Below are 27,361 nucleotides of genomic sequence, written 5' to 3'. Positions count from 1 at the left end.
TCCTCTCTCTCTGCTTTTCTTATTCTGGTAAAATCATGTACTGTGCTCTACAGTGCAGCAAGAAGTCAGTTTACCAACAGAAAGAACATACACATATATGGAACCTGTCAGGTAATGTTTCAAGCTCTGATACTTTTGCGAGAGACAAACAAGTTCGTAATTCTTCAGCAAACTGATTCTGCTTATCAGAACCTCATACATATGGATGTCATCCTAATTACCTTACAATATATAAAAAGACAATTATCATGAATTCATGATGTGGCACATTTGTTTTTCTTATGAATTAACACTGGTAAAAAGAACCCTAGAGTAAACATTCATCCTACTGTACTTACAAATGGGAACTCATTACAAAGAAGGTATGGAGGGGTGAATAGCAAGCATACACAGTAGCTACTTCAGAAGTCTGAATTTTACCTTCAGACAGTTTTAAGGCTTAAGACACTCAAAATAGATGCACTGGAGTAAAGTACGGATGAAGAGAGAGGACAGAACCTTTCAATTGTTTGGGAAGCTGAAATCCTCCATATAAGAGGACACTCAGGGCAAAGTGACAGGAAGATGCAGAGGAAACAGAATAAAATATTTCTTTGTTGAGAGAGGTTGATGACTGGCAGGGACAATGGCAACCAAAACAGTGACAGGATGTAAAGATACTGGGAGGGACCCAGGTTTGATTCCCAGAACAGGTCCTCTGCTCCCTAGGTCAACCCCAGGCAGGGGATTCTGTGGAGGCAGCGTTCACAACCCCTGGGAGATGGGAGTCTCAGCCACTGCATTGATGGCTGGATTTGGTGCCCAATGCAGGGCTCCAGAGGGAGCTCTGGTGTGTGACGCTGGCTGAGGACTCTCTCTGCAGTGACTGGGCTAAAGTCAGAGGAAAAAAAAAAATCCATGGGCAGTCGTGAATGAAGATTCCTAGTGACAGATCCCAGCCCTGATTCAGACTGAGCTGGAAGCCCAAAAGGAGCAGCTGGAAACAGCCAGGTCAGAAAATGTTTGGGACACAGACAGACCATGGTGGTAAAGGGAGCAGGGTTGAAAGGTTGGGTGGGAGATATTGGCAGGGGAGGGAACACAAGCATTGGAATGGGGTGGGCCACTCAGAGCCCTGGCCTGACCAATTTTCAGGTCTTCCATCCGTAAAACGTTCCTGCAGGCACTGCACGGATCTCTGTATGTTAGAGCCATTTGGGTGCCTGCCTGTATTCTCACGTTGAGTCTTGTGAGAACATTGTGTCAATACAGGCATTCATGAGGCTCAAATCTGCAGAAAGCTGTGCAATTCATGCAGAAAGGTGCAAAGTGAGTGGCTTATTGGTATGGAAGAGGGTGGCTGGTGGGGGGGGGGTGGTGATCGAGGCTGTGGGGTTCCAAGGCTCATGGCAGACTAGGGGCTGGGGGGGGGGGGCGCCTGAGGTTTGAGTCTGCGGAGAGGGGAAGTCTGAGGTTTGAGGTTGGCTGACTGGAGGAGGGGGGGATGTTGAGGAAGGTTGAGGAGCATCTAGGCTGGTTAGCTGTGGGGGAGAGGATGGCTGGGGAGGCTGATCGAGGCTGGCTGTAGGGGGGGGTGATCAAGGCTGGCATGCTGGAATGGAGAGGAGGTTGAGAGGAGGTTGAGGATCAGCCTCCCCAGCCATCCTCTCCCCCACAGCTAACCAGCCTAGATGCTCCTCAACCTTCCTCAACATCCCCCCCTCCTCCAGTCAGCCAACCTCAAACCTCAGACTTCCCCTCTCCGCAGACTCAAACCTCAGGCGCCCCCCCCCCCCCCCCCAGCCCCTAGTCTGCCATGAGCCTTGGAACCCCACAGCCTCGATCACCCCCCCCCCCCCCACCAGCCACCCTCTTCCATACCAATAAGCCACTCACTTTGCACCTTTCTGCATGAATTGCACAGCTTTCTGCAGATTTGAGCCTCATGGATGCCTGTATTGACACAATGTTCTCACAAGACTCAACGTGAGAATACAGGCAGGCACCCAAATGGCTCTAACATACAGAGATCCGTGCAGTGCCTGCAGGAACGTTTTACGGATGGAAGACCTGAAAATTGGTCAGGCCAGGGCTCCGAGTGGCCCACCCCATTCCAGTGCTTGTGTTCCCTCCCCTGCCAATATCTCCCACCCAACCTTTCAACCCTGCTCCCTTTACCACCATGGTCTGTCTGTGTCCCAAACATTTTCTGACCTGGCTGTTTCCAGCTGCTCCTTTTGGGCTTCCAGCTCAGTCTGAATCAGGGCTGGGATCTGTCACTAGGAATCTTAATTCACGACTGCCCATGGATTTTATTTTTCCTCTGACTTTAGCCCAGTCACTGCAGAGAGAGTCCTCAGCCAGCGTCACACACCAGAGCTCCCTCTGGAGCCCTGCATTGGGCACCAAATCCAGCCATCAATGCAGTGGCTGAGACTCCCATCTCCCAGGGGTTGTGAACGCTGCCTCCACAGAATCCCCTGCCTGGGGTTGACCTAGGGAGCAGAGGACCTGTTCTGGGAATCAAACCTGGGTCCCTCCCAGTATCTTTACATCCTGTCACTGTTTTGGTTGGAGGCTGACTGGGGGGGGGGGGGGAGGATGAAGGGGGTTTGAGGCTGGCTAGCTGAGGGGGTGTTTGAGGCTTGCTTGCTGTGGAGGGGATTTGAGGCTGGTGGTGGAGCTTGGCTGATTTACTTAGCCCCCCCTTTTAACCAAAAAGACGTTCTACTGCCTCTGGCAAGGGGAATTGGTGTTAGTTTAGGCAACGTGAATTTATATGTTTTTCTACCCAACGTGGTAGAAATGTATAGAGAAAGTCTCAATGTGAGAAGACTGGATGGGCTGTCATTTACTACATAATTTTACTTTTAAAGTGTCAAGCACTTTCAGCTTCTCACCCTCTGTACTATATACAGGGGAACCGAATGCATTTGAACAGAGCATTTTCCTGACAGACTCCACATTTTATTTCTCTTTTATAGTGAACCATTAAACCATTATATCACAAGTTAATAGTATTCGGCTCAAACCACCACGGCTTTTAATCATCGCATTAACACAACAGAGCCGTATATGTGTCAGGAAGAGAAATAGGGTTCCAATTATATTAAGGGTTTACTGCTCTCCTTCAGCACTCGCAGCTGTGTCTACATAAATACATGTCGATTAACTAAATGCAGGAGCTTACTTACTGCTCCACTACTGTAAAACCAATTTCACTGACAGGCTTTCTTCAGAAGCAGTTCTCTCATTCTTACAGAAACACTATTTAAAGAGCTGATCTGATGCACAAGCTGTGAGCAAGTCCTGTATTAATGCTGCTTTAATAAAGCTACACAAAAAAAAATCATTTAAATGCTATGCTCATTTTTCTCCATACTGACTAGGAAACTGCCATAGAAAATAGTCCAGTCAGTTCATGACCTTTACGACTCCATGTTCATTTTATGGAAATTATTTCTTAAAATGTCTACATATAAAATAGGGCAGAAGATAACTTTTTACCATTTAGATTTAAGGGGTGAAGGAGAAAATGTGAATTTTTAGATAGGTAAAATTTTACCAGTTTTGGACAATAAGTGGACAGGATGATCTAAAGAGACTTTAGGGAGAGATATTCACTGCCATATTTTGAGGTCGGGAAGTAATCTGTCACTCTGCAGGTGAATTGCACTCAGAGGCACCATATTCTTCCACTTTCCTCTGAATTATCGAAAAGGCTGCCACAAAACTGGTTAGGTTGAGAAATATCCATTGAGTCCAATTAAGTATGCATATAAAGCGGGAGGAAGAAAGAAATATTACTTTCTACCAAGGACACAATAGAGGCAACTACTAACAAGACAAAATCAGGGAAGGAGAAAAATGTATTTTTATTTATTTATTTTACAGCTTAACTACTGCCCATATCAGGGTTTCATGCTGGGCAGTTTACAGCATTAAAATAAAAGCAAGCAATACACAAAAACAGCAACACAAGACAAGGAAATAAAACATATCAATAAGCAATAAAATATAGCAACAAACAGCATGCAATGAACAAAAACAGGAGGGTTCTGCAAAACATGCAAAAACAGCATTAAGAATAAGACACAAGGAGTAGGCAAAAGTTTAAGAGGCAGCCAGTTGGAAGTAGTGGGCTTTCAGCTGCTTCCTGAATGTTATGGTAATAAGCAATGTTTCTGAGGGACACGGGTAGAGCATTCCACAGACTGGGGCCTGCAGTAAAAAAGGCCCTGGCACAAATGGTCTGCAAATGGCAAGACTTAATAGTGGGGAGTATGCATAGGCAAAAGGACACAAAACAAGCTTGAAAATTAGGAGTGCAATATTCAAGTAATTGCTTAGAGGATCTGGAAATCAGTGAAGGTCTTTGAGGACAGAGGAAAATAATCATATATTTGCACAAATAAAGAGCCAAGTTACATACTTCTGAATAATCTGCTTATGTTGGAGCTTAAGGAGACCATACAGAAGCAGGCATGATAATTAGTTTTGGCTGAGAAAGTTGATTGTTGTTATGGTGCAACGTTAAGGACAATGCAGATCTATGAGATGTACAAGTGGTAAAATACTCTTCCCTATTAAGGAAGGCATTAAAGACACATAGAAAGTAAAATGGAAATCAGAGGTGAGGAAAAGAATTTATAATAGAAGCAGATTCTTTTGGTAGAACACATTAAGCAATCATTCTGTCTATGGAGAACTTTGTTTATGGTAAGAAAACTCGCTTTCTCCTTTGGTAAGAAGGGTTGAATTAGCCATGACACGTGTGACGTTCCAAGCTAAGGGCTGGGAGTGGAGCACTCACTGAAAAAGCAACCTGGTTCCCTCATGGAGTGTGGAGCACTGGGTGAACAAAATGCAAAAAAGTTATTGTTAGCTCATGAAAGCTTGACCAGACAGTGGTTGGATATGAAATTGCATACAGATGACCAAGTTGCAGCTCTGTGGATGTCTGATAGAAATAGCTCTCAGATAAGCAACTGAAGTAGCCATGGCTCTGACTTGATGAGCTTTGACCATCTTTAATCTGGAGGCCAACCAGTGCATAGCAATGTGCCATACAGTCTGCTAGTTAGCTGGAAATAGTACAGGAACAGCATTTAAGCCTACACCATCTGCTGCTGAGGGGCCTATATTGAGGTAGGTGGCCATGAGATTACTCTGTCCATGAGCCAGTCCTCATGACAGCAGATGACGATGTAGGCTTAAATGTCACTCCTGCTCCCTAATCACTGTTTGTGAGGGAATATCATCCACCTCCCCCCCCCCCCCCCAAAAGGATGTACTCCCACAGACCCCATCCTGTGGCTGCCCAAGAAGATGCCCTGTGGCAGGGCCGCCACGAATTCCAACCTGCGGCAGCTGAAAGAGGGGGCTGTTGGTGGCTGAAGGTCCAGAAGAGAGAGGAAGGGCCAGAGAGAGAGAGCGTGTAAATGAACGAGATCCTATGTATGAGGGAGCCTGAGAGAGAGAAAGAACCTGCATTGTGTGTGTGAGGGAGCCTGAGAGAGTGAAAGCATGTGGGAGTGAGGAAGTCTGTGTATGTCAGAGCCTGCGTGTGTGTAAGAGAGCCTGTGAGAGTGAGAAAGCCTGTGTGCATGCATGAGGGAGCATGTGAGAGGCAGTCTATGTATGTATGAGAGAGCTTGTGAGAGAGCACTAAGATAGCCTGCATGTGTGAGGGAGCATGTGAGAGTGAAAGCCTGCATGTGGGCATCTGCATGTGTGTGTTAGGGAGTTTGTAGAAGTGAAAGCCACATGGATTGAATGTCAATGCAAAATGCTTTTTACTTACATGATTGAAATTTCAGGTATTTTTTATAACACCACAAATTATTGTTTGACTAGATAAGGATCAGTTTGAACATTTTATTATTTCATTGGTTTATTCCCAACATGCTGTTCTTTAAATTTACATATAAAGTGAGTACTTCTGCAATTGTTATATGTTTGTAAAGAATGGAAAGGTAGGCCTCAGCTACTGTGATGAAAATCATGTTGCTTGCATAGAACATATTTGTAAGTTTAATTCTTACTATATTTGAAATTTGAGGATTTAGGAAGGATTAGACACAGAATGTTTATTTATTTTTTAGAATACTGCCCTGATGCGCACATTGGTAAAACGTTGACCAAATTGGCGTTATTTGAAACGCTGGAGAGTAACTGGGGTTTAAGTATTGACGAAGCCATTTGCTTATGAACTGAGTTATTGCCACCACATTCTATGCTACAACTTCATTATAAGTGTTTTAAAGAATTTGTACATTTTTCACAGAAAAGAGAGCACAAGCTAATTGGAATTTAAAAAAAAAAAAAAGTTTTTTTGACCCATGATTGAGATAAGAATCCATATTGAGGTGTTTATCCTTAGCAGTTTAGCTTTGAGGTCTTTTTCTGCCGATTTTCTCTAGGTTATAAAAATATTGAAGGTTTCTGAGTGGATTATTGGTTTGTGGTTTCGTTTAAAAAGTTCCACTCTCCCTGTTTTTGTGTGATTTTGAGTTGTAAGGGGAAACATCCAAGATCCATTGATGGGGGAATTTCTGTGGATGCAGAGTGTGTTACAGAACTGGAGATGCAAGATTTACTGTATTTTTCGCTCCATAAGACGCACCTGACCATAAGACGCACCTAGGATTCAGAGGGGGAAAATAAAAAAAATAAAAAAAATTGTGCTAAACCAGCTCTGCGTCTGGGCGTCTTATGGAGCAAATTAGGGGAGTGCATAGCTTTTTTTTCTCCCCATTTTGTTTTCGGGTCTGGGTAGGGCCATTTCGGTCCACTCCCCAGATCAGAAAACGTTTCTTTCTCTGGGAACCCCTCCCCCCCCCATCCCAACCCTTTAAATTAACAACCCCCACCCTCCTGACCCCCCAAGACCTGCCGACTTAATTTTCTACAACCCCCCACCCTCCTGACTCCCCCCAAGACCTGCCGACTTAATTTACTGCAACCCCCCACCCTCCTGACCCCCCCAAGACCTGCCAAACGTCCCTGGTGGTCCAGCGGGGATCCAGGAGCGGTCCGGGAACGATCTCCTGAGCGTGGGCCGTCGGCTGCCAGTAATCAAAATGGCGCCGACGGCCCTTTGCCCTCACTATGTCACTGAGACCGACCAATAGCAGCGGTCGGTCCCAGTGACATCGTGAGGGCAAAGGGCCGTTGGCGCCATTTTGTTTACTGGCAGCCGACAGCCGAAGCCCAGGAGATCGTTCCCGGACCGCTCCTGGACCCCCGCTGGACCACCAGGGACGTTTGGCAGGTCTTGGGGGGGGTCAGGAGGGTGGGGGGTTGCAGTAAATTAAGTCGGCAGGTCTGGGGGGGTCAGGAGGGTGGGGGGTTGCAGTAAATTAAGTCGGCAGGTCTTGAGGGAGTCAGGAGGTGGGGGGGGTTGTTAGATTTTTGTTTGTTTTTTTTTTTATATTCGCTCCATAAGACGCACATACATTTTCCCCCCACTTTTGGGGGAAAAAAAGTGCGTCTTATGGAGCGAAAAATACGGTATATTGAGATTCTGTTCCTTCCTGTATAGATTCCAAACTTCATTCCCATATTCATAAGAAGAATTGATTGAATGAGGCTATAAAATAATTTTAATAGTTGCTTTACTAGAAGGTTGAAATTGGCCAGCTTTTTGAAAATTGCGCAGGAATCCCTTGGGACTTTTTCTTATTGTACACTTTATAGCGAATTTAACTCTAAGAGTAGACGGGTGGGATCTCATGGCTGATTTGTCCTACTGTCTATGGAGTACACCTGATACAAGAATCAACCACAAAAGTGGGCTTCCAAATCTGAGGGTTGAATGGAAGTCTTTGTTACAGAGGCTGGAGATTGGAACTGAAGGAAATTAGTTAAATAGTCTTTTTAAGAAATCAGGAAAGCAAAATGTCAGATAATTGTTTAGGTGCATTCTCTATGGCAATATGCAAGGTTGGAATAGTACTGTCTCCGCACTGAGCTTGCTAGGATCCCTCAATGTGTTCATCTAATCAGAACTGCCGACTCCATTTTTCATACATGCTTGGTGCACAATATAATGTGAACCATAAGCTTTTTTATAAGTCAGTCAAAAGCCTGTCTCCAATCTACTGTTTCCCCCTTATGTACAAAGCTTGACAAGCAAAGGTGATTAGCTTGGTTTGGTAAGATCTGTCCTTTACAAATCCATGTTGGCTGTTTACAAAATTTTCTTCCATTATGTTTCTGGGTACTGACATTTGGTAGCTCCCTGGCTTGTCCGTTTTAAAGACTGCCACTACATTTACCCATTTCCAGTTTCTGGGATATCACTTGTTATTCAGTATTGGCAAGGTGTACTCAGTCAATACTTTACTTGGGGCCCATCTTTCCTAATATATGAAAGTGGAGAACAATGCACTCCCTTTGGGGTACAGAGAATGGCCAAATGCATTATTTGTGGGCATTCTAGGTCACCCTCTACAACCTATACCTTGAAACGTAGCTTTTGCTGGGTGCGCAGGCAAGTCAATATGATGCACCGTGATGGATGAACAGATATAGTGTCTCCATCTGTGTTCTCTTTGTGTATTGCAAAATGCATTATTGCTGATGGCTCTGTAATAACTGGAGCCTATTCTTTAGGTATCTAAGGACAGATATGATCAGGGCTCCACCCATGAGAAAACACTGAACTTGCCTCCATGATCTAACTTTCTCTTATCAATATGAAGTATTTTAGATATGGAATCACTGCTAACTTATTTTTGTAAAGACTGAAATAAAGCATTGGGAGGATAGTTTTCAAAGGAATTTGACCAGGTAATTAAGCAGTTACCCAGGTAAATTCCCCAGGCTAAAAAGTACCCTTCCCTCAGTAATCTGTAAACTATTATTAAAATCAGCTATGGAGCCTGAAGATTGGAGGGTGGTCAACGTAACCCCAGCTTTTAAAAAGGGTTCCGGGGTGATCCAGGAAACTACAGACTAGTAAGCCTGATGTCAGTGCCATGAAAAATGGATGAAACTATTATAGAAAACAAAATTACTGAACATATAGATAAGCATAATTTAATGGGATAAAGTCATCATGGATATAGCCAAGGGAAGTCCTGCCTCACCAATCTGATACATTTTTTTTTAAGGTGTGAACAAATGTGGATAAAAGTAAGCCAGTTGATATAGTGTATCTGGGTTTTCAGAAGGCATTTGACAAAATCCTCATGAGAGACTCAAAGAAATGAATAAGTCATGGGATAGGAGGCAATGTTGTATTGTGAATGGAGAACTAGTTAAAAGATAGAAAACAGTGAGTAGGGCTAAATGGTAAATTTTCTCTATGGAGAAAGGTGAATAGTCGTGTGCGCTGGGGATATGTACTGGGACCACTGCTTTTTAACATATAAAAATGTTCTAGAGATGGGAATGCGTTGATCAAATTTGCTGATGGTACAAAATTATTCAAAGTTAATTCACAAGAGAATTTTAAGAATTTGCAAGAGGACCTTCCAAGACTGTGAGTCTGGGCATCCAAATGGCAGATGACATTTAATGTGGACAAGTGCAAGGTGATGCACTTAGGGAAGAGTAACCCAAATTATAACTAAATAATGCAAGGTTCCCCATTGGGAGTCACCACCCAGGAAAAGGATCTAGGTGTCATCATAGATAGTATGTTGAAATCCACTGCTCAGGGTGTGGCAGTAACCAAGAAAGCAAATAGAATGTTAGGAATTATTAGGAACAGAATGGAGACTAAAACAGAATATCATAATGCATCTGTATCACTTCATGGTGCAACTACATCTTGAGTACTGTGTGTAATTCTGGTCATTGTATCTCAAAAAATGAATAGCAGAATTAGAAAAGGTACAGAGAAAGGCAACCAAAATGATAACAAGGATAAAATGGCATCCGTATGAGGAAAGGCTAAAGATGTTAAGGCTCTTCAGTTTAGAAGAGAGACGGTTGAGAGGAGATATGATAGAGGTCTACAAAATAATGAGTGGCGTGGAATAGGAAATGCAAATCGGTTAGTTACACTTTCAAAAAGTACAAAGACTAGGAAACATTCAATGAAGTTACTAGGTAATACATTTAGGACAATAGGAGAAACATCTTTTTTTTACTCAATGCATAATTAAACTCTGGAATTCATTATCAGAGGATGTGATAAAAGAGGTGTGGCTAGGTTTAAAAAAGGTTTAGACAAGTTCCTGGAAGAATAATCCATAAACCATTATTAAGGTGGACTTGGGGAAATAAGAAAATTATTCCTTACCTGCTAATTTTCGTTCCTGTAATACCATGGATCATTCCAGACGGTGGGTTATGTTCCATGTCCAGCAGATGGAGTCAGAACACAAAATTCCCAGGGGAGGAACCATATAACCACGCCTCCCCTGTAACAGCTCTCAGTAACTAGACTAACAAAGCCCAAAAGAGACTAAAAACAGAGGGATCAAGTAATCAAAGAAGGAATTGAAATAATCACTATCCAAATAAACAGCAAGTAAATTCTGAACAGTGAACTTGCGAACAGCAGTGCGTGAACAAAAAAGACGTGCAGTATTCGAAATACAGAGTAAAAGATTGTTAAGACAGGTAGGCAGGGATGTCCCACAAGCAAACTCCCAAACCAAGGGAGGGTGTCTGGAATGATCCATGGTATTACAGGAATGAAAATTAGCAGGTAAGGAATAATTTTCTTTTCCCTGTACATACCAGGATCATTCCAGACGGTGGGATGTACCAAAGCTTTCCCATCATGGGTGGGCCACAGACAGCCCTGCTCGTATTACCTTGTCTCCAAGCTGACCGCCCGATGGAGCACCGTCGTCCAGGCGATAATGTCTCGCAAAAGCATGGATCGACTTCCAGGTGGCCGCCCTACAAATCTCCTGAGTGGAGACGGAGGAGCTCTCCGCCCAAGATGTTGCCTGGGCTCGAAGAGAATGAGCCTTGACAACCAGCGGAGGGGACTTACCTACGCCAATGTACACCGCTATGATCGCTCCCTTCAACCACTGTGCTATAGATTGTTTGGAGGCCATGCAACCCTTCCGGTGTCTGGACCAGAGGATAAACAGATGATTGGAGAGCCGAAAATCATTAGTCACCTCCAGATAACGTATCAGAGACCGCCGTACATCCAGTCTACGCAGGTCTCCAGACTCAGAAGAGGCAAAAGATGGTAATTCCACCGATTGGTTGAGGTGGAATGCCGAAACCACTTTAGGGAGAAAAGAAGGAACCGTCCTCAGCGAAAACCCCTTCAGGCGTGAAACGAAGGAATGGTTCACGACAGGATAGGGCCTGCAGCTCGGAAATATGTCTTGCTGAACTGATTGCCATGAGAAAAATGGTCTTGAGAGTGACGTCCTTGATGGTAGCCGAGCTTAGAGGTTCGAACGGCGAACCACAGAGGACTCGGAGCACCAGATTCAGATTCCACGACGGACAAGGTGGGCGAATCGGAGGCTTCAAGTGTTTCACTCCTTTAAGGAAACGGGAGACGTCCGGATGCGAGGACAGAAACTCCTTATTTCCACTGTGAAGAAAAGCCCCCAAGGCCGCCACCTGAACCCGAGAGAATTGTAAGCAAGACCCAAATCCAAACCTGCCTGCAAGAAGGAAAGGACTTGTGGCACTGAGGCCTGCATGGGAAGAATGTCATTCGCTCCACACCAATCCTCAAAGACCTTCCAGACTCGAACATATGTAACAGAGGTGGACATCTTACGTGCTTTCGCCGTACTATTATCCGCATCGCCTGCTGCGAGAGCTCCCACTCTCCGGGATCCAAGTTTTGTCGGCTGAGAAAGTCCGCCTGTACGTTGTCCACTCCCGCTATATGCGAGGCCGCTAGTCGTTGGAGTGAAGCTCTGCCCACTCCATCAATTTGTCGGTTTCCAGAGAGACCAACAGACTTCTCGTGCCTCCCTGGCGATTGATGTACGCCACTGTAGTCGCATTGTCCAATAGCACCCTGACTGCTTGATGGCGTACTATGGGGAAGAAACCCTGTAACGCCAGACAGACCGCCCTGGTCTCCAAGCGGTTGATGGGCCACTTCGACTGTTCCTCCGTCCATCGACCCTGGATTGAGCTGTCCCGACAGACCGCTCCCCAGCCTGTGAGGCTGGCGTCCGTGGTGATAATCACCCAATCTGGGTCCTCCAGCGACACCCCCTGAGCTAGGTGCCGCGGTTCCAGCCACCAATGGAGACTGATGAAGGTTCCTCTCGGAATCGGAAGGATTGCCTGGAAATCTCTCGACACCGGCTGCCACCGGGAGAGTAGGGATCTCTGCAGAGGCCTCAGATGCGCAAATGCCCAAGGAACCAGATCGATGGTTGAGGCCATGGTCCCCAGTACCTGCAGGTAGTCCCAGGCAGTGGGCGGCTCGAGCGCCATAAATCCTTGAATCTGCTGACGCAGAGAATGAGCTCTGTCCGGATGCAGAAAATCCCTGGCATTCTTGGTGTCGAAGTGAGCTCCCAGAAAATCCAACGACTGGGACGGGACCAGGCTGCTCTTGGTGAAGTTGACCCACTCTGGGACCCATCCCAGAGATTGGAGAAGTTGTACCACTCTGTCGACTGCGAGGATACACTGCGCTTGTGACTTTGCACGGATGAGCCAATCGTCTAGGTAAGGATACACAAGGATGCCTTCCTTGCGCAAGGTTGCCGCCACTACCACCATGATCTTCGTGAAAACCCGTGGAGCTGTGGCCAGGCCAAAGAGAAGAGCGAGAAATTGGAAGTGTTGACCCAAAATTTTGAAGCGTAGGTAACGCTGATGAGCTTGACAAATTGGTATATGGAGATACGTCTCCGTGAGATCCAACGAAGCCAAGAATTCTCCCGGATGAACTGCCGCTAACACTGAACGGAGTGTCTCCATGCGGAAACGAGGGACTCTGAGGGTCCGGTTGACCTGCTTGAGGTCCAGGATAGGACGAAAGTACCTTCCTTCTTGGGAACCACAAAGTAGATTGAATAATGCCCCCGGCCCAGTTCGGTGGCTGGCACCGGCACTATGACCCCCAACTGAAGGAGACGATCGAGGGTCTGCCGCACGGCTCCCTGTTTGATTAAGGACCCGCAAGGGGAAAACAGGAACCGGTCCCGATGAGCGCAAACAAAATCCAAAGCGTAACCGCGTCTTAGAATATCCAGAACCCATTGATCCGACGTGATTTGGACCCACTCTTCGTAGAAGAGAGCAAGGCGACCCCCCAGTCGAGGGACCACCTCGCGGGTCCGTCTGGCATCATTGGGTAGATTTAGCGGATGTACCAGCACCCTGCGCTTCCTTACCCTGGCAGCGCCCACGAAAGGGCCAGTTCCAGCAGTGCGAACGAGAAGAGGGAGCCCGAGGTGGCTGTTGCCTCTGAGGACGCGCTCTCCGCTGGTTACGATAACGGTTTCTGGAGTAATTATATGATCTTGACGAATGGGGTCGATCTTCGGGCAACTTGTGCACCGCGTTCTCATTAAGGGACTTGATGATCTGATCCAAGTCTTCACCAAAAAGATACCTATCCTTAAAAGGAAGGGACCCCAAACGTGTCTTGGAAGAGGCATCAGCCGACCAATTGCGAAGCCAAAGGAGCAGACGCGCTGAGACCGCCGCCACCATGGTTCGGGCTATAAAGCATCCGCTCCATAGGCAACCACGGCTTCCAGTCTGTCCGCCTGGTGAGCCTCAGAGTCTGGTAAGGACTGGGAGGTGAGAAGCTGCTGCACCCACCGAAGACCCGCTCGCTGTGCGAGGGAACTGCAGATAGCCGCCTGCATCCCTAAGGCTGAGACCTCAAAGATACGCTGGAGGTAAACCTCCAGCTTCCGATCCTGCATATCCTTCAACGCTGTCCCTCCAGTGACAGGAATAGTGGTATGCTTTGTGACCGCTGATTCCGCAGAATCTACGGCAGGAAATTTGAGAATTTCCAAAAAATCGGCCGGCAGAGGATACAATTTTTCCATGGCTCTACCGACCCTAAGGTTGGCCTCCGGGGAATCCCATTCCCGAGTGATCAACTGCAAGATCTTGTGATGAGTGGGAAAAGACTTGGCTAGAGGCCGCAGTCCTGCTAGGAGGGGGTCCCCCTTCTTGAGAGCCGGGTCAGGCCCCACCGGTTCTGGAGGGGGATCAATATCCATTTCCTGGAGGATGTAGGGAATGAGGTCATCTAACTCCGCCGCTTGGAAGATGCGGAGGACCCTAGGGTCGTCGCCCTCCACCTGGGCCGCCAAGGTGGGGTCGTCCACGTCAGGGTCCTGGGATTGTCCTTCCCCCGAAGAAGTCTATTATCGATGGTGTCCCGGTAGGGCCACGAGATGTCCCCGCTTCCCCGCCTACTAAAGGGGGGTGAGCCTGAGGGAGGGTCCCACCCAGGAGGGGGGTAGGACATGGTATCTTGGGGGGAGAGGGTCCCCAGGTCCCGAAGGTTGTGTCTCTGCTCTTAAGAAAAGCCCTGTGCATCAGGACTATGAATTCAGGGGAAAAGGCCTGGCATCCTGAGGGGTCACCCACCGGGGGATCCCACCTCTGCCAACCAGGATTAGACTCAGAGTAAGGGTCCAAAATGGGCCTAGAAGTGGGGATAAGCAGCTTGGAATCTATCGACCTTTTGGGATCCTACCAGGTACTTGTGACTTGGATTGGCAACTGTTGGAAACAGGATACTGGGCTTGATGGACCTTTGGTTTGACTCAGTACTTTATGAAGTAAAACAAATGCACACAAAAGCACAATGCCAACAATTTATTGTGAGTGTAAAACAAAAATAAATATTTTCCAGAAATACAGATTAATATTGCAAATTTTATTTAAAGGTACTGAAGAAATAATTTATTTACAAAGCCACATAGCCAGCCCCCCTTTTGCAAAAAGGGATCAAGGTGCCCAGGGAAACCATCTTGACCTTTTCTTTTTTTTTTTTTTGATAAATGGTTTTAAGGCTTCAGGTCTAGGATGGGATGAGTCGTCCTGTTCTCTTTGGAATCAAGAAGTACCTGGAACAGTATCCCTGTCCTCTTTGCCCTGGTGGTATAGTGCATCTCCTGATGCACTACCGGCCCCCAATATGGGCATGGAGGGCAATTTGGCTGGACATCCTATAGATTTAATTGGTATCCCTGGTGGAAGATGGATAAAACCCACTGGACCGAGGTTACACCTGGCTACTGGTTCGCAATGAACCGTAGCCTGCCCCCAAACCAGAGTGTCCATTATCCTGGGAACAGGCAAATGGCTTATGCTTCCTACGGCCCGGTCAAAACTTTGAACCCAAAGCTGACTGAGGAGCTGCCTAGGGCTTGGGAGCTCTCTGTTGCCTGGGAAGGCCGCAGGAGCTCTGATGGTCTGGATGGGATCGAGGAGGAGGATACTATTTCCTTTAGTGAAAGAAAGTCTTGCTTGGCCCCAGCCTCATCGGCCTCAAGGAGGAGAAGGACAGGTCCAGAGTACTGGCAGAGAATTGTTGGGAGGGTTTCATGCTAGTCCTTAAGTTGGGCCACAGCATCCCTCACCCTATCTCTGAAGGGATTCTCTCGAGTACACGGCATGTTAGCGAGTCGTTTCTGTACCTCTGGTCAGAGATCAGAGGCCTGCAGATATCCTATTCTGTGGGCACAGACTCCCGCTGCAGAAACCTTCGATGCCATCTTGAAAACATCAAGGGTCACATGGACTTTGTGTTTCCCACACTCCAGACCCATGTGCACCATGACATGAGGGTGTCTTGTTGCTGTTGAGGCAACTGCTCAGTCATCTCCTTCACTTGTTTCCAGATGTACCGTGAGTATTGGTGCATATGGAGCCGGTAGGCGGTGATGCAGGAAATAAGCATAGCACCTTGGAACACCTTCCTCCCAAGTGCGTCCCATTGCTATGTCGCCCTTCCCCAGAAGTGCTGAGGAATGGGTCCGAGAGTGCTTGGCTCTCGAGGGCAGGTTCGACCACCACTGACTGGTGAGGCAGCTGATGTTTATTGAATCCGGCAGCCTTCTTGACGAGGTAAACCCCATCCGCTTCTTAATGGGAGGCATTGTGAGGGGGTGTTCCCAAACCCTCAGCAGCAACTCCTTAAGGATCTCATGTACCGGGTCCGCCATGATCTCCTTAGGAGGCTCCATGAACTGAAAGATCAAGCATTTTGTGCCTGGCATCATCTTCAGTCAAAAGCTGGAATGGGATGGCCTCCGCCCATCACCCTCACAAAACCTGCAATGATCAGTCCTCAGGCGGAGACCTCCATTGCTCACCTAGAGGAGAAGGGTCTGATGGGAGACCATCCGAGTCCTCAGAGGACTCTGTTTGTTCATCCCCCCAGGGGTCATAGGGATCCTCATCCTTAATGTATGCCACAGGGGATGGGGCCCTAATTGCTTGGCCTACATACAGAGGTGCAAGCACCAATGGAATTGGACGGGGGACTACAGGCCTCTGTGTCTCAACTGGCCTCGGCAGAGCTTCCTTCTTGTAGGAACCAGAGACTATCACCCTATTGGTAGGGGGAGGCCAGCTGGATCAGTAATGCAACTTTAAGCACACTGAGCTTCTCCAGAAGTGATAGAGGACAGGTGGCACCGGCTCCAGTGCCATCGATGCCACAGGACCGAAGTCCTGCAGTGCCCTCACCACAACCAGCTGGACTGGATGTTCCAGCTCCTTCTCAAATGTTGCCAATGCCAATACTGACCGGGAAGAAGGACGGGGGAGCCAGATCTTCCTTGGACCTGCGAGGGGGATCGGCGACTAGCGCCAGGACCGGTGGAGACCGTTGTGGACCCTGGGCATCAATGGAGGATGGGTGCTCCTTGCTATGGGGATGCTTCAGAGGCATCAAGGCATGAACTGGTGCATCCCCGTGCTTGACACCATGCATCAACAGGGACCGGTGCCAATGCTTCTTAGGCTTCCCTTGATGCTTGGCCTGGTTCTTCACCGGTGCTGAGGCAGATGACCCTGGCATCCTCAGACCAGAGGAGATCAACCGTGGTCCATTTCTGGTGCCCCTATCCACAGTGACCTCGACAGAACTGACAGTTCTGCCGATGTCTATGCATCGTGTCCATCGATGCGGCTCCGAGGTCCTTCGATGCTGATGCCAATGATGGCTTGGACTTTTTTGACCAGAAGAGCTGATCCATCTTGTTCAGTCCAAGACTACATCCCTTCAGGGTCATCTGGGCGCATAAGTGGCAACCCTGGACGTTATGCGATGCCCCTAGGCAAAGGATGCAATCATAAGGATCAGTGATTGACATCGTCCTTGGGCACTGGGGGCATTGGCAAAAACCGGACGTGGTCATGATGGGGCAAAACAAAAGGATAGAAGGACGGAACAATGGTGGCGGGCGGCGATGACCAGCAGACACCGCCACCATGGGGGGGGGGGGAGGGGGACGGGGGACCAACCACAAAAAGAAAACTTTCCTGAAACGCCAAAAACCTTTACTGGGGACACTATAGGGAGACACAGAGAGGGATCTGGTGACGGGCCTGAGAAAATGAACATGGAAAACTGTGAAAATGAAATTTTCCACAAGGTAAAAGCCAAGTTTTTAGAGCTTAATCAAGCCACGAGGCTCATAGCTCCACAGGAAAAAAAAAAAAAAAGAGATTGAAGAGGGACCCTGCGTGGATGCATGGTATAGGGTATGCTGGGTATGCTCAGCGTGCCTAGTCAGTTGGACATCCTCTGTTTGCACTTGAGCAGAACTTGAAGCCCAGATCTGCTTCATTGACAGGGTGAGAAAAACCTGATATAACCAAAGCAGATGCAGAAGAATCTTTTTTTCCTAAATTAGATGGCTGAAGAAATTGGAAAAAAAAGTCGGCTGAAGAAATTGGAAAAAAAAAGTCGGCTGAACAGATTAGATTGCTAAGTGCCTGCAATAGGGGAAGAAAAAATCCCACTGCCGACTGGCAAATAATGAAAAAGTTAAGAAATCTAAGTGTTAAAAACCTGACCAGGAGAAATATGGTTTTTTTTGTGCTACAATAATTAGAACTGGGAAATAGGATGGTAATGCACACTCCAGCATCTATGTGATAAAAGCATTTAGGCCTTTCTAGAAAACTCTGAAATAGATTCCAGTTGGTGCTGTACATGGTCACATGACCAAGTGAACCTGTCTTTCAGATAAGAGTAAACATTTTAAAATGTTACTTCAGGTACATTTAAAAAAAATGTAGCTAGACCTTCCACCTTTAAGGATGCTCATAGAACACTTACCATGAAATGAGGTTGTGTTAAAATACGCTTCAATTCTTTTGCATCATTGTTCTCTGGGTAACATGAAATTTCTTCCAATACCTGCAAAACGAACCATGCAAATATCAATTCTGTTCCATTCGCACTGTCCAAACCATGAAGCCTCAGATCTATACTTTGCAAGGCTGTTAACTGATAAGAAAAATGTTTTAACAGATGCAGAAATATCTTAGCATTGTCAGTGCCTTTAATGCATTCAAAGGGGCTATAAATATGAATTTAAGGTTATAATATTGGTACATTATCAATATCCTTTTGTCGACACCAGAACCAGGACCTTTCCTGAACAGGAAGTAAAATCTCAGCCAGTAAGAAAATGAATCACTCCATCGGTCACGGGGCAATCAGGGAAGCATTTTCAATACTGAATTAAAATCACAGTTTTTCCTAAACTTAAAACGTGGATGACTACAATACTAGCATGGATATTTGTCTGTATTCAGTGGCGAATCAAATTTAAAATACTGAAGTTAATCCATAAGTTACTTAACATGGCAGTGTTACGTTTGTCTGTTGCAGGGTCTGCCCATGACCGACATTCACCCCCACCACTGTTGGAAGCCTCCGTTTGCAGCAGAACACCACCACCACTCCTGCAAGGCCACCACCTTCCCATAGCTTGTGTGTGCACATCTAATATAGGCCCCATGGCGGAAATCACTGATTGGTGCCTCCTGATGACATCAGGCCCTCTGGCTTACTTAAGCAAAAGCCCTGCAGAATTCCGACGCATCAGCAATGAGTCTTCTATTGTGAAATAGTGCATGTTGCTCCTGCGTTCCTATGTCTTGCCTCGCCCAGGGTTGCTCAGCTTGTCTCGTCCAGCCTTGCCCAGCTCAGTTGTCTCATCCAGTGTTCCATGTGTGTTTCTGTCCACCTTTGGCTTGACTTCCTGTTTCTGACCTCTTGCTTGGACGTGACCACATTTGCCTGTTGCCTGGACCTGAGCTCTTGCTTGTCTTCTTACAGCACAAAAACCATGGCATACTTGTGATCTGCTCCTATTCCCCTAAAAAGTTACTCCCACAGAGAGAAATTACACTATGGAGATGGTGAGCTGCTAGCCGTGAAGCTAGGTTAGACAAATGGCGACATCTGTTAGAAGGGGCCAGACACATTGTGACCATTTACATGTACCACAAAAATCTGGAACACCTGACACAAGCACAATGACTTAACCCAAGGTAAGCCCACTGGTCACTATTCTTCAACTGATTTATCTTTGAACTGCGATATCGACCAGCGGAAAAAAACAATGGGCAGATGCCCTCTTATGCTCCTTTGACCCCGAGGGTGCCCTAGAGCCACCACAGTATATCATTGAACCTGCAAGAATTGTGGCTGCTGCCGCATTAACAGTGCCACCTGGGAAAACTGTCTTTCCTCAACAGTTACACCAGAAAGTTCTTCACTGGACTCATGACTCTTTAGTGGGTCACCCAGGTATGACCCAAATCCTGGAGTTAGTCTTCCTTCACTACTAGTAGCCTCAGATGAAGACCGATGTGCAGTGATATGTAGAGTCCTGCCCCACATGTGCCATGAATAAGAACTCTCGAGCTCGACCTTGGGGTATGTTACAGTTGCTGCCAGCCCTCAAGTATCCCTGGACCCACATGGCCACTGATTTTTGCCCATTGCTCTGGAAGGGAGAAACGGCTGGGGACAGGGTGGTAATGTGTTAAAGCTGTTTCTTTTTTTTTTTTTTCAATTTTTTCCTTATTGAAGAATTTCTCTAATTTAACAAAGCAATAACTTTGTAATGAAAATTGAGAGAACAAAGAAATATTACAAATCAATTCAACATTATTACACAATTTCCCATCATCAATCTCTTATCCATCATAAGGAAATAGGGGGGAGGGTGTGCGGTGACGGTTAAACTGAGGAGATATGGAAATATTTAAAAAATATCTGTAATCACACGTGTCTTCCCGGTTTATACATTTAAGACATTTCTACATTATTAGCAGTAACTGGTGTTTTGACATACAAAAATTCACAAAGTTGTTCAGCAACAAAAAATATATAGGAACTGCTTTGATACTTAATTATACACTTACATGGATAACGAAGGGTGAAACCTGCTCCTAAGTTAAAAACTTTTTTTTTAAATTTACTGTTTATTAATTTTTTTCCAATGATATACAATACACATTGAAAGGAAAATGATTGACAATACAACATTATACTTCAAAAGATTAATTTTACAAGAAAATACCATAGTCATACCATCTAATAGCCACTATAAGGACAGAGAGATCCATCACAAAAAAATGACGTTTAATACAAAGAAAATGGAATTTCAAAAGAAAGCACTAATTGGGAAACTGTATTATTTAACTGGACTATATGTCCACTTTATGAGGATATTTAATTTCTGGACTTATATTCCTCTCTGGAGCTGACAAAGCTCTATCGTTTACAAATTTGCTTAACTGGGAAGGTAGAAAAAAATTATAAGTAAGGTCTTTATACTTTATAAAACACTTACAAGGAAATTTAATAAAAAAATTGTGCTCCCAATTGTACCACTCTAGGTTTTAATTCTAGAAATTCTTTTCTCCTTGTTTGTGTTTCCTTGGTCAAATCGAGGAAAATCTGAACTCTTAGTCCCAAAAACAGTTCCCGTTGACTCCTGAAATAAACTGAGAACCCAGTCTCTATCAGAATTTAATAGAAATGTTATAATCAAAGTTGCTGGTACAGGTTCTTCCTCTGTAGATGATTCCAATGTCTCAGTCAAGTTTAAATTTATTGGCGATAGCTGTTGCATCTCTTTATTTCCTACTGATATCTTTTTCCTTGTGGGCAAATAGTATATCTTAGACAGCGGAGGTAATGTGGCTTGTGGAATTTTTAAAATTTCTAACATATTTTGTCCACATTTCTGTTGGAGAAATTGTCATCTTCTTGGGAAAGTTTATTATTCTTAGATTTTTGTTCCTTCGTTGGTTCTCTAAACTTTCCAATTTTCTTAAAAGATACATATTATATTTTACTATTTCATGACATTGATTTCTCATTTGCCTCATGTCTGTCTTCAAAATATCCATTTCCTTGTTTGTTTCTATTTGCTTGTTTTTCACTTTCTTAAGCTGTTTTTCAATTTGGCCCACTTTAGTTGTTATAAAGGTTATTTGTGTTGTTACATTTTTATATACAGTCTCTATAGCCAGCCATATTGTTTCCAAAGTAAAGTGTTCTGGTCTTACCAGCAGAGTCAGAGCGGGTTCTTTTTCTTGGACAGAAACCTCTTCATCATCACCTCCCGATTGCCAGACCAGTATCTCCTCCAGAGCTTGAATTTCTCCTCGGTGGTTCTCTCCTCCTTTCCTGGTGGCTCTGCTCTTCTAGTCGGAGTTTCCTCCGCATTTCGTGAAGACTCCTCCCTGGCATCATCTGAGGACCTCCCCGGTCAAACCAGGGTAGTTGTCCGACTCAGTGCCGGGTTTGCGGCAGCCGTTTTTCAGCCAGGGATAGAGAAGTTAGCGAATCATGGAGGGCATCGGATGTCATAGCGTCTCCACGACAAGCCTCCAGTGATTCTTCACTCGGCTCTCCGTTTCCTCTGAGGACATGGGCGTCCATTGGCCCTCTAAACGGACCCGGCATCGAGGCTTCCAAGTTCAGCCTCTCGCGGGCCCTCCGATTTCACCCCGAATGAGGCATTCCAGACAATTATTTCGGTAAGCAAAGAGAGAATGCACACGTCCTTCCTCTAGTGTGCCATCTTGGATCAAGTTAATAACTTCTGAGTGCATATTCAGAAACGCTTTCCTACGTAATTGCGTGGGCCTAGCTAGATCAGGATATATTCGAACCTTGTCCCCCATAAATGCTATTTCCAAATTCCTAAAATAATTTTTCATAATCAAACTTACATCTTGTTCAGTAAAGAAAGAGACCAGCAAAACTGATCTATCAACCAATTCAGCATCAGAACTTTCCAAATATTCAGACAGATTGGTAATTTTACCCCTTTCCTGTTGTATATCAGATTGTGACACTCTTTGCCTACGGGAAAGAAACATTATCTTTCTTGTCGGGGGAATAGAATCAGAGGGAATTTTCAACACTTCTGACAAATATTTTCTAAATGTAATCAGGGGTATTTCTCCAAGAACTTTAGGAAAGTTAAGTAACCTCAAGTTCAGATGCTTTAGGGAATTTTCAAACGTTTCAAGCCTTCTTGATGTGTTAGTGGAGTCACGCATTATTGCAAACTTAGCAGAATGTAGATTTTTCACATCCTCTCCAATAGACTGTAAAGATAAAGCATGCTCTTGAAGAATACGCTGGTGATCCTGAGCGACTCGGTCCAGTTTTCCTGATACTTGAGAGTGATTATTGAATGTCGACACCATTCCTGCAATGAGATCCCAGTGGGACTCCAAAGTCACAACCGCTGGTTTTATAATCTCTACCTTGGGGCAAGGGTATTTGGAGTTTGCAGATATCAAAGCTGGAGAGGTGGGGCCACCTACACCCACTCTCTCCAATGGTGAAACAAGAGGAGAATCACCAACTATACCTCCTCTCTCTCCAGAGATCCCCCGAGCCGGGGTTCCGTCCAAACCTGCTTCCAACTCAGACAATCCGCCGACAGCCCCCTCCGGCTGGGCAGGCAGAGCTTCACACACGCTCGGAATCCCAGCAGCGCCGATGGCCTCTGAGAGAGAAGTCAGCGGCAGTTGATGCAGGTCAGGAGAGGTCAGAGAAACTTCTCCCAGCGACAGCTGTGCTCCTCTCACAGCCTCACCAGCGGGAGTAGACACCCTCAGTTCTGGTGTGGGAACCGCATATTGGAGGATGGATCGCTGGTCTAAAGGGTTGGAGGGTTCGGTAGGGTAAACCCTTATCTTTCCCTTTCTCTTATGAGGCATGACAGCTCAAACCAAGTAAAATATTCAATAAGGAAACCAGAGAAACTCAGCCAGGAAGAAACGCGATATCCTTTCACGAGGCCATCTTCTCTCTGCCCCTAAGCTGTGTTTCTCAACCACTGGTTCACAAAGCAATTATGATCACATGAGGATAAGGACGAAGTAAGACTGATGCTGCATTACTCCTGCTGCATTGCACACAGAACCATGGCCAGCAGAGAGGTCTAATCTAGTGTTTCCCAAAACTCTTCTGAAGGCACACCTAACTAGTCTGGTTTTCAGGATATCCATAATGAATATAAATGAGACAGATTTGCATACACAGTCTTCCATGTATGCAAATCTATCGCATGCATATTCATTGTGGTAATCCTGAATATCTGACTGGATGGGTGTGCCTCCAGGACAGAGTTGTGAAACATCATGTTAATTCCTTTCCACTCAATCTTGCAGATCTTTTTCCCCCAGTTGATGCTGCTCCCAAGACTTGATCACAAAGAGGGCAGCAGCTGAATGTTAAGGAGGCAAGTGGAGACTGAGTCAGTGTCCATGTGCCCTTAGGTCTCAGTTCTTGTTGGGAAGCCAGAAGGGGGCGGGGCCAGAAAGTACAACAGATATTGACTCAGTCTCCAGCTGACGCCTTACCATTTGTCTGTAGTTGCTACCACCTAGTGATCAGACCTTAGGACTCGCTCCAACTGCAAAAAAAAGGTCTGCAGGGCAGCCAGTCCACATAATTTAGGGAAGGAAGCTAGCCAGTCCCTGTTAGAGTGCTGAGAAAATGCCTACAGTACCTGAATGTAATTCGCTTTGAAGTGCCTAAAAAAATGTGGAATATAAATAAAGAGGAAAAAGGGGAGACAGGATTATGACTGATAATGGGTAAAGAATATACTGACCCTATTAAGACCTCTAACAATGACATTTTCACAAGGTCTGGAAAGTGCTTCTTGGCCAGCAAAGTGCTAACATGCTCACTTTAGACTGGTGCAATTTTATCCTTTTTCAGGCCATGAAAAATATGCGCCAGCGAGTTGCTCTACTTCTGATATAATGCATTTGTAGTCAGCCCCTATATACCATCCTGTTAAAGCAAGCTGCCATGAGATCTAGCACTGTGACGTTCCACCTCATGCATATGGACAGGAAGATCTCCTGCTTTACTTCTCACTCACCTAGGAACATACTATGTCTGGTCAGGCAGTCTGCATGTGAATTCATTTTCTCTGTTGCATAAACTGACACATTTCCTCTCAGAACCATAACAAAATATTTGCAGTCTGTATCACCTTCTTGGAACTCCAGGCCTCCCCTTGTTTAAGTACATTACTGTTATAAAAGTGCCTGATTTTATGTAAATGTCGTTTTGTGAAATCCTTTGCTGGAGTGCTCTAAGATTTTCTGCTGCTCTTATTTTCAGAATATTGATGTGCATTCTTCTCTCTCCCTGAGACCAAAGTCCTTGAATTGAAAGTTCTAACAGTGGCACTCCAACTGAGCAAACTAGCATCCAATGTTTTTCTCCAACAGAGAGATTCTCTTTAATTGGCTCTCCAAGATCAGGGAATGGACAGCTGACTACTCTGTCATAACCTCTCTTGGCAGCTTTACTGCATAAAACAACAATTGTCGTAATGTTCTATGGAGCCCGATCTATGTTTACCCTCTCTATTATCGCCAACATAAAGCCTAGCAGGCATAGATAATGTTCTGCCATCATCATTCAAAGCTTATGCATCTGAGGAGTTACCTTCTCCTCTGGCAGTATTACTATACTGTTCTCATTAACAAACCTCATGTCCAGATGGCATAAAAACCTGAGATGGCTGGGAACATGATGTCTCTCAGCCGTGATCCTGCAGGGATTTCAAAATTGTCTCTGTCACAGAAGAAAATGTGGTTTTTATCAGCATATCTTCCAGATAAAGGATACACAAATATCTGTATCAGAGCATCAGGCACCTTTATGAACACCCCTGGAGCTGATACTAAGTTGAAGATTCTGTATTGAAAATCCTGACTATTGGGGAACATGGAGTTAGATATCCTGTAAATCCAAGCAGCTCAGACTAAAACTTTGGTCTGATTGCCTGAATGACAGAAAATAGGATTCCATACGAAAAGATTTCTGTACTGCAAATTTGTTCAGTCTCTCAAGGTCCAACACTGGGAGATAAACCATGGACTTCTTCAGCACCACAATATTATTAAATTTTAAGGAACACTTTAAGTACTTCCTAGTCCCGGCTCCTGACTCAGGGCAGGCGAGTCAGGAAAGCTGATTAAAAAGAGCTTTTCTGGTCTGTAATAGGACTTCCCAGTTGTCTCTTCTGCAGAGTCCTCTTAGTCTTTGCTAAATCTTTTGCAATCTTATCCAAATAAAACCAAACAGATGTTTATCTTCAAAAGGAAAAAGTCATCAATTGCACCTCAGAGGAAAAGTCAGCTAACTACTGCTTTACCCAGAGGCCCCGGCCTGGCAGGGGCCCCATGTGCTATTGTAGCCTTAGCTGACATTAACACAGAGTCACAGATTGTGTTTGCTACAATTTGGCTAACAGTTTTAACAAAGTGACAGAATTCTGAAACCATACCTGTCTTTCCCTGCTATCAGGTTCTTTTTCTGCAATTCCTGCGCCCATCTCACAATAGCTCTGGATAATAGTTTTCACGCGTCTATCCTCTAGGGCAGTGGTTCTCAACCTTTTTCCCATCGTGACACACCTGACAGGCCACGCTCACATGTGTGACACACACTGCTCATTACAATTCACGGTGGAAATAAAAAGTAAAGGTCCGGTAATTATTTTTATTGTTTAAAATGACACACGGAAAAGATACATATTCTGTCTGAACAGAAATTGCATAAATAGTAAACACCCCACACCAAATCAACACCAATTTCCAGCACTTAAAACAGTAACCACCTTACCTAAGAAAAGGCAACACTGAAATATTTCACCAGGCCTTAAGACACCAAGACATCTCCTATTAGGAAAACGGACCAAGTCAAGCTGCTATAGAGCCCCTACAGAGAAACTACATGCCAGCAGAAAACCTCACCTAAATCACATGTGCTGACCCTCACCTAACAAAGAATAAAGAGACCAAAATGCATAACTAGAAGCATGCAGAAAAAAACTGAATTGGAAACCACAACAAACCAGAGTCTCTGTATGCAGTGTAACAAAGGAAAAAAAGAAACATCACGAGTCCTTATAAAACAAATCAAGAAATATAAAATCAGTAGCAGTAAAACCATACTAACAAAAAGAACAGATTTCGAAACAGCTGACGAATGTAATATCCAATAATTAAAAACTCATAAAAAATTTCTAGATACCAATAAAATATTTCAAAATAGCAGACACAAAGACCCAGTAATGAAAAATAAGGATACAAAAATGTTTTGCTCTGCATACCTGGAAACGTTTGATATCCAGGTGTCCTGAGATTGTTTTGAATTAGCAGGAGGAGGGATGGTTTGCTTGGAACTTTCTCCCCTCTCTCTGTCACATACCAGCGCTCTCTCTCAGAGTGGCTCTCAATTACACACCTATACACACATGCTCTCAGTCACTCACATATACACATGCTTTTTCTCCCACTTATATAGGCTCTTAATTACACATTTACACACATGCTGTCTATCTTTTCACGCTTACACACACAGGCGTTCAATCAATCACACACATACATGCTGTCTTTTTCTCTCACACACAGACTCTCATTCACATGCTTACAAACATGCTCTCTCTCATTTATACACAGGCTCTCAATCACATACTCACATGCTCTCTCACCTAAACCATCTCTCAATCACACACAGACACACATGCTCTCTCTCTTACTTATACACACAGGCTCTTAATCATACATACACATGATCTCTCTCACACACAAAGGATCTCAATCATACACACATACTCTTTCACACAAACAGGTTTTCAATCACAAACTTACACATACAGGTTCCCAATCGAAAACTTACATTCATGCTCTCTCTCTCACTGGCAGGCTCTCAATCACTAACATACTCTCTTTCACATATACAGGCTCTCAAACACACACATACATGCTCTCTCACTCACACACACACAGGATCTCAAACACACATGCTTGCTCATTCCCTCCCCCCCCCATAACTAGTGGCAGCAGCAGCCTCCTCCCAACCCTAACCTCCATTTTCAGCCCTCGTGGAGGAGGAGTCCCATCGGCCGCGGGGGTCGATGTT

The 27,361-nt window shown here is 45.2% G+C and overlaps 1 protein-coding gene across 8 annotated transcripts in view; it reads right to left on the bottom strand.

The window, feature by feature from the left end:
• CASK (calcium/calmodulin dependent serine protein kinase) overlaps positions 1–27,361 on the bottom strand; it is a 1,033,919-nt gene that overhangs the window by 156,513 nt on the left and 850,045 nt on the right. For all 8 annotated transcript variants that reach the window (XM_029603127.1, XM_029603128.1, XM_029603131.1 and 5 more), the window contains one exon: positions 18,203–18,283. In XM_029603127.1, the coding sequence (XP_029458987.1) occupies positions 18,203–18,283 (81 nt within the window). The remainder of the gene's footprint in view (positions 1–18,202; positions 18,284–27,361) is intronic.

Source organism: Rhinatrema bivittatum, chromosome 5 (assembly GCF_901001135.1).
Source record: "Rhinatrema bivittatum chromosome 5, aRhiBiv1.1, whole genome shotgun sequence".
NCBI classification, from domain to species: Eukaryota; Metazoa; Chordata; class Amphibia; order Gymnophiona; family Rhinatrematidae; genus Rhinatrema; species Rhinatrema bivittatum.
This window is presented reverse-complemented; position numbering and strand designations above follow the sequence as displayed.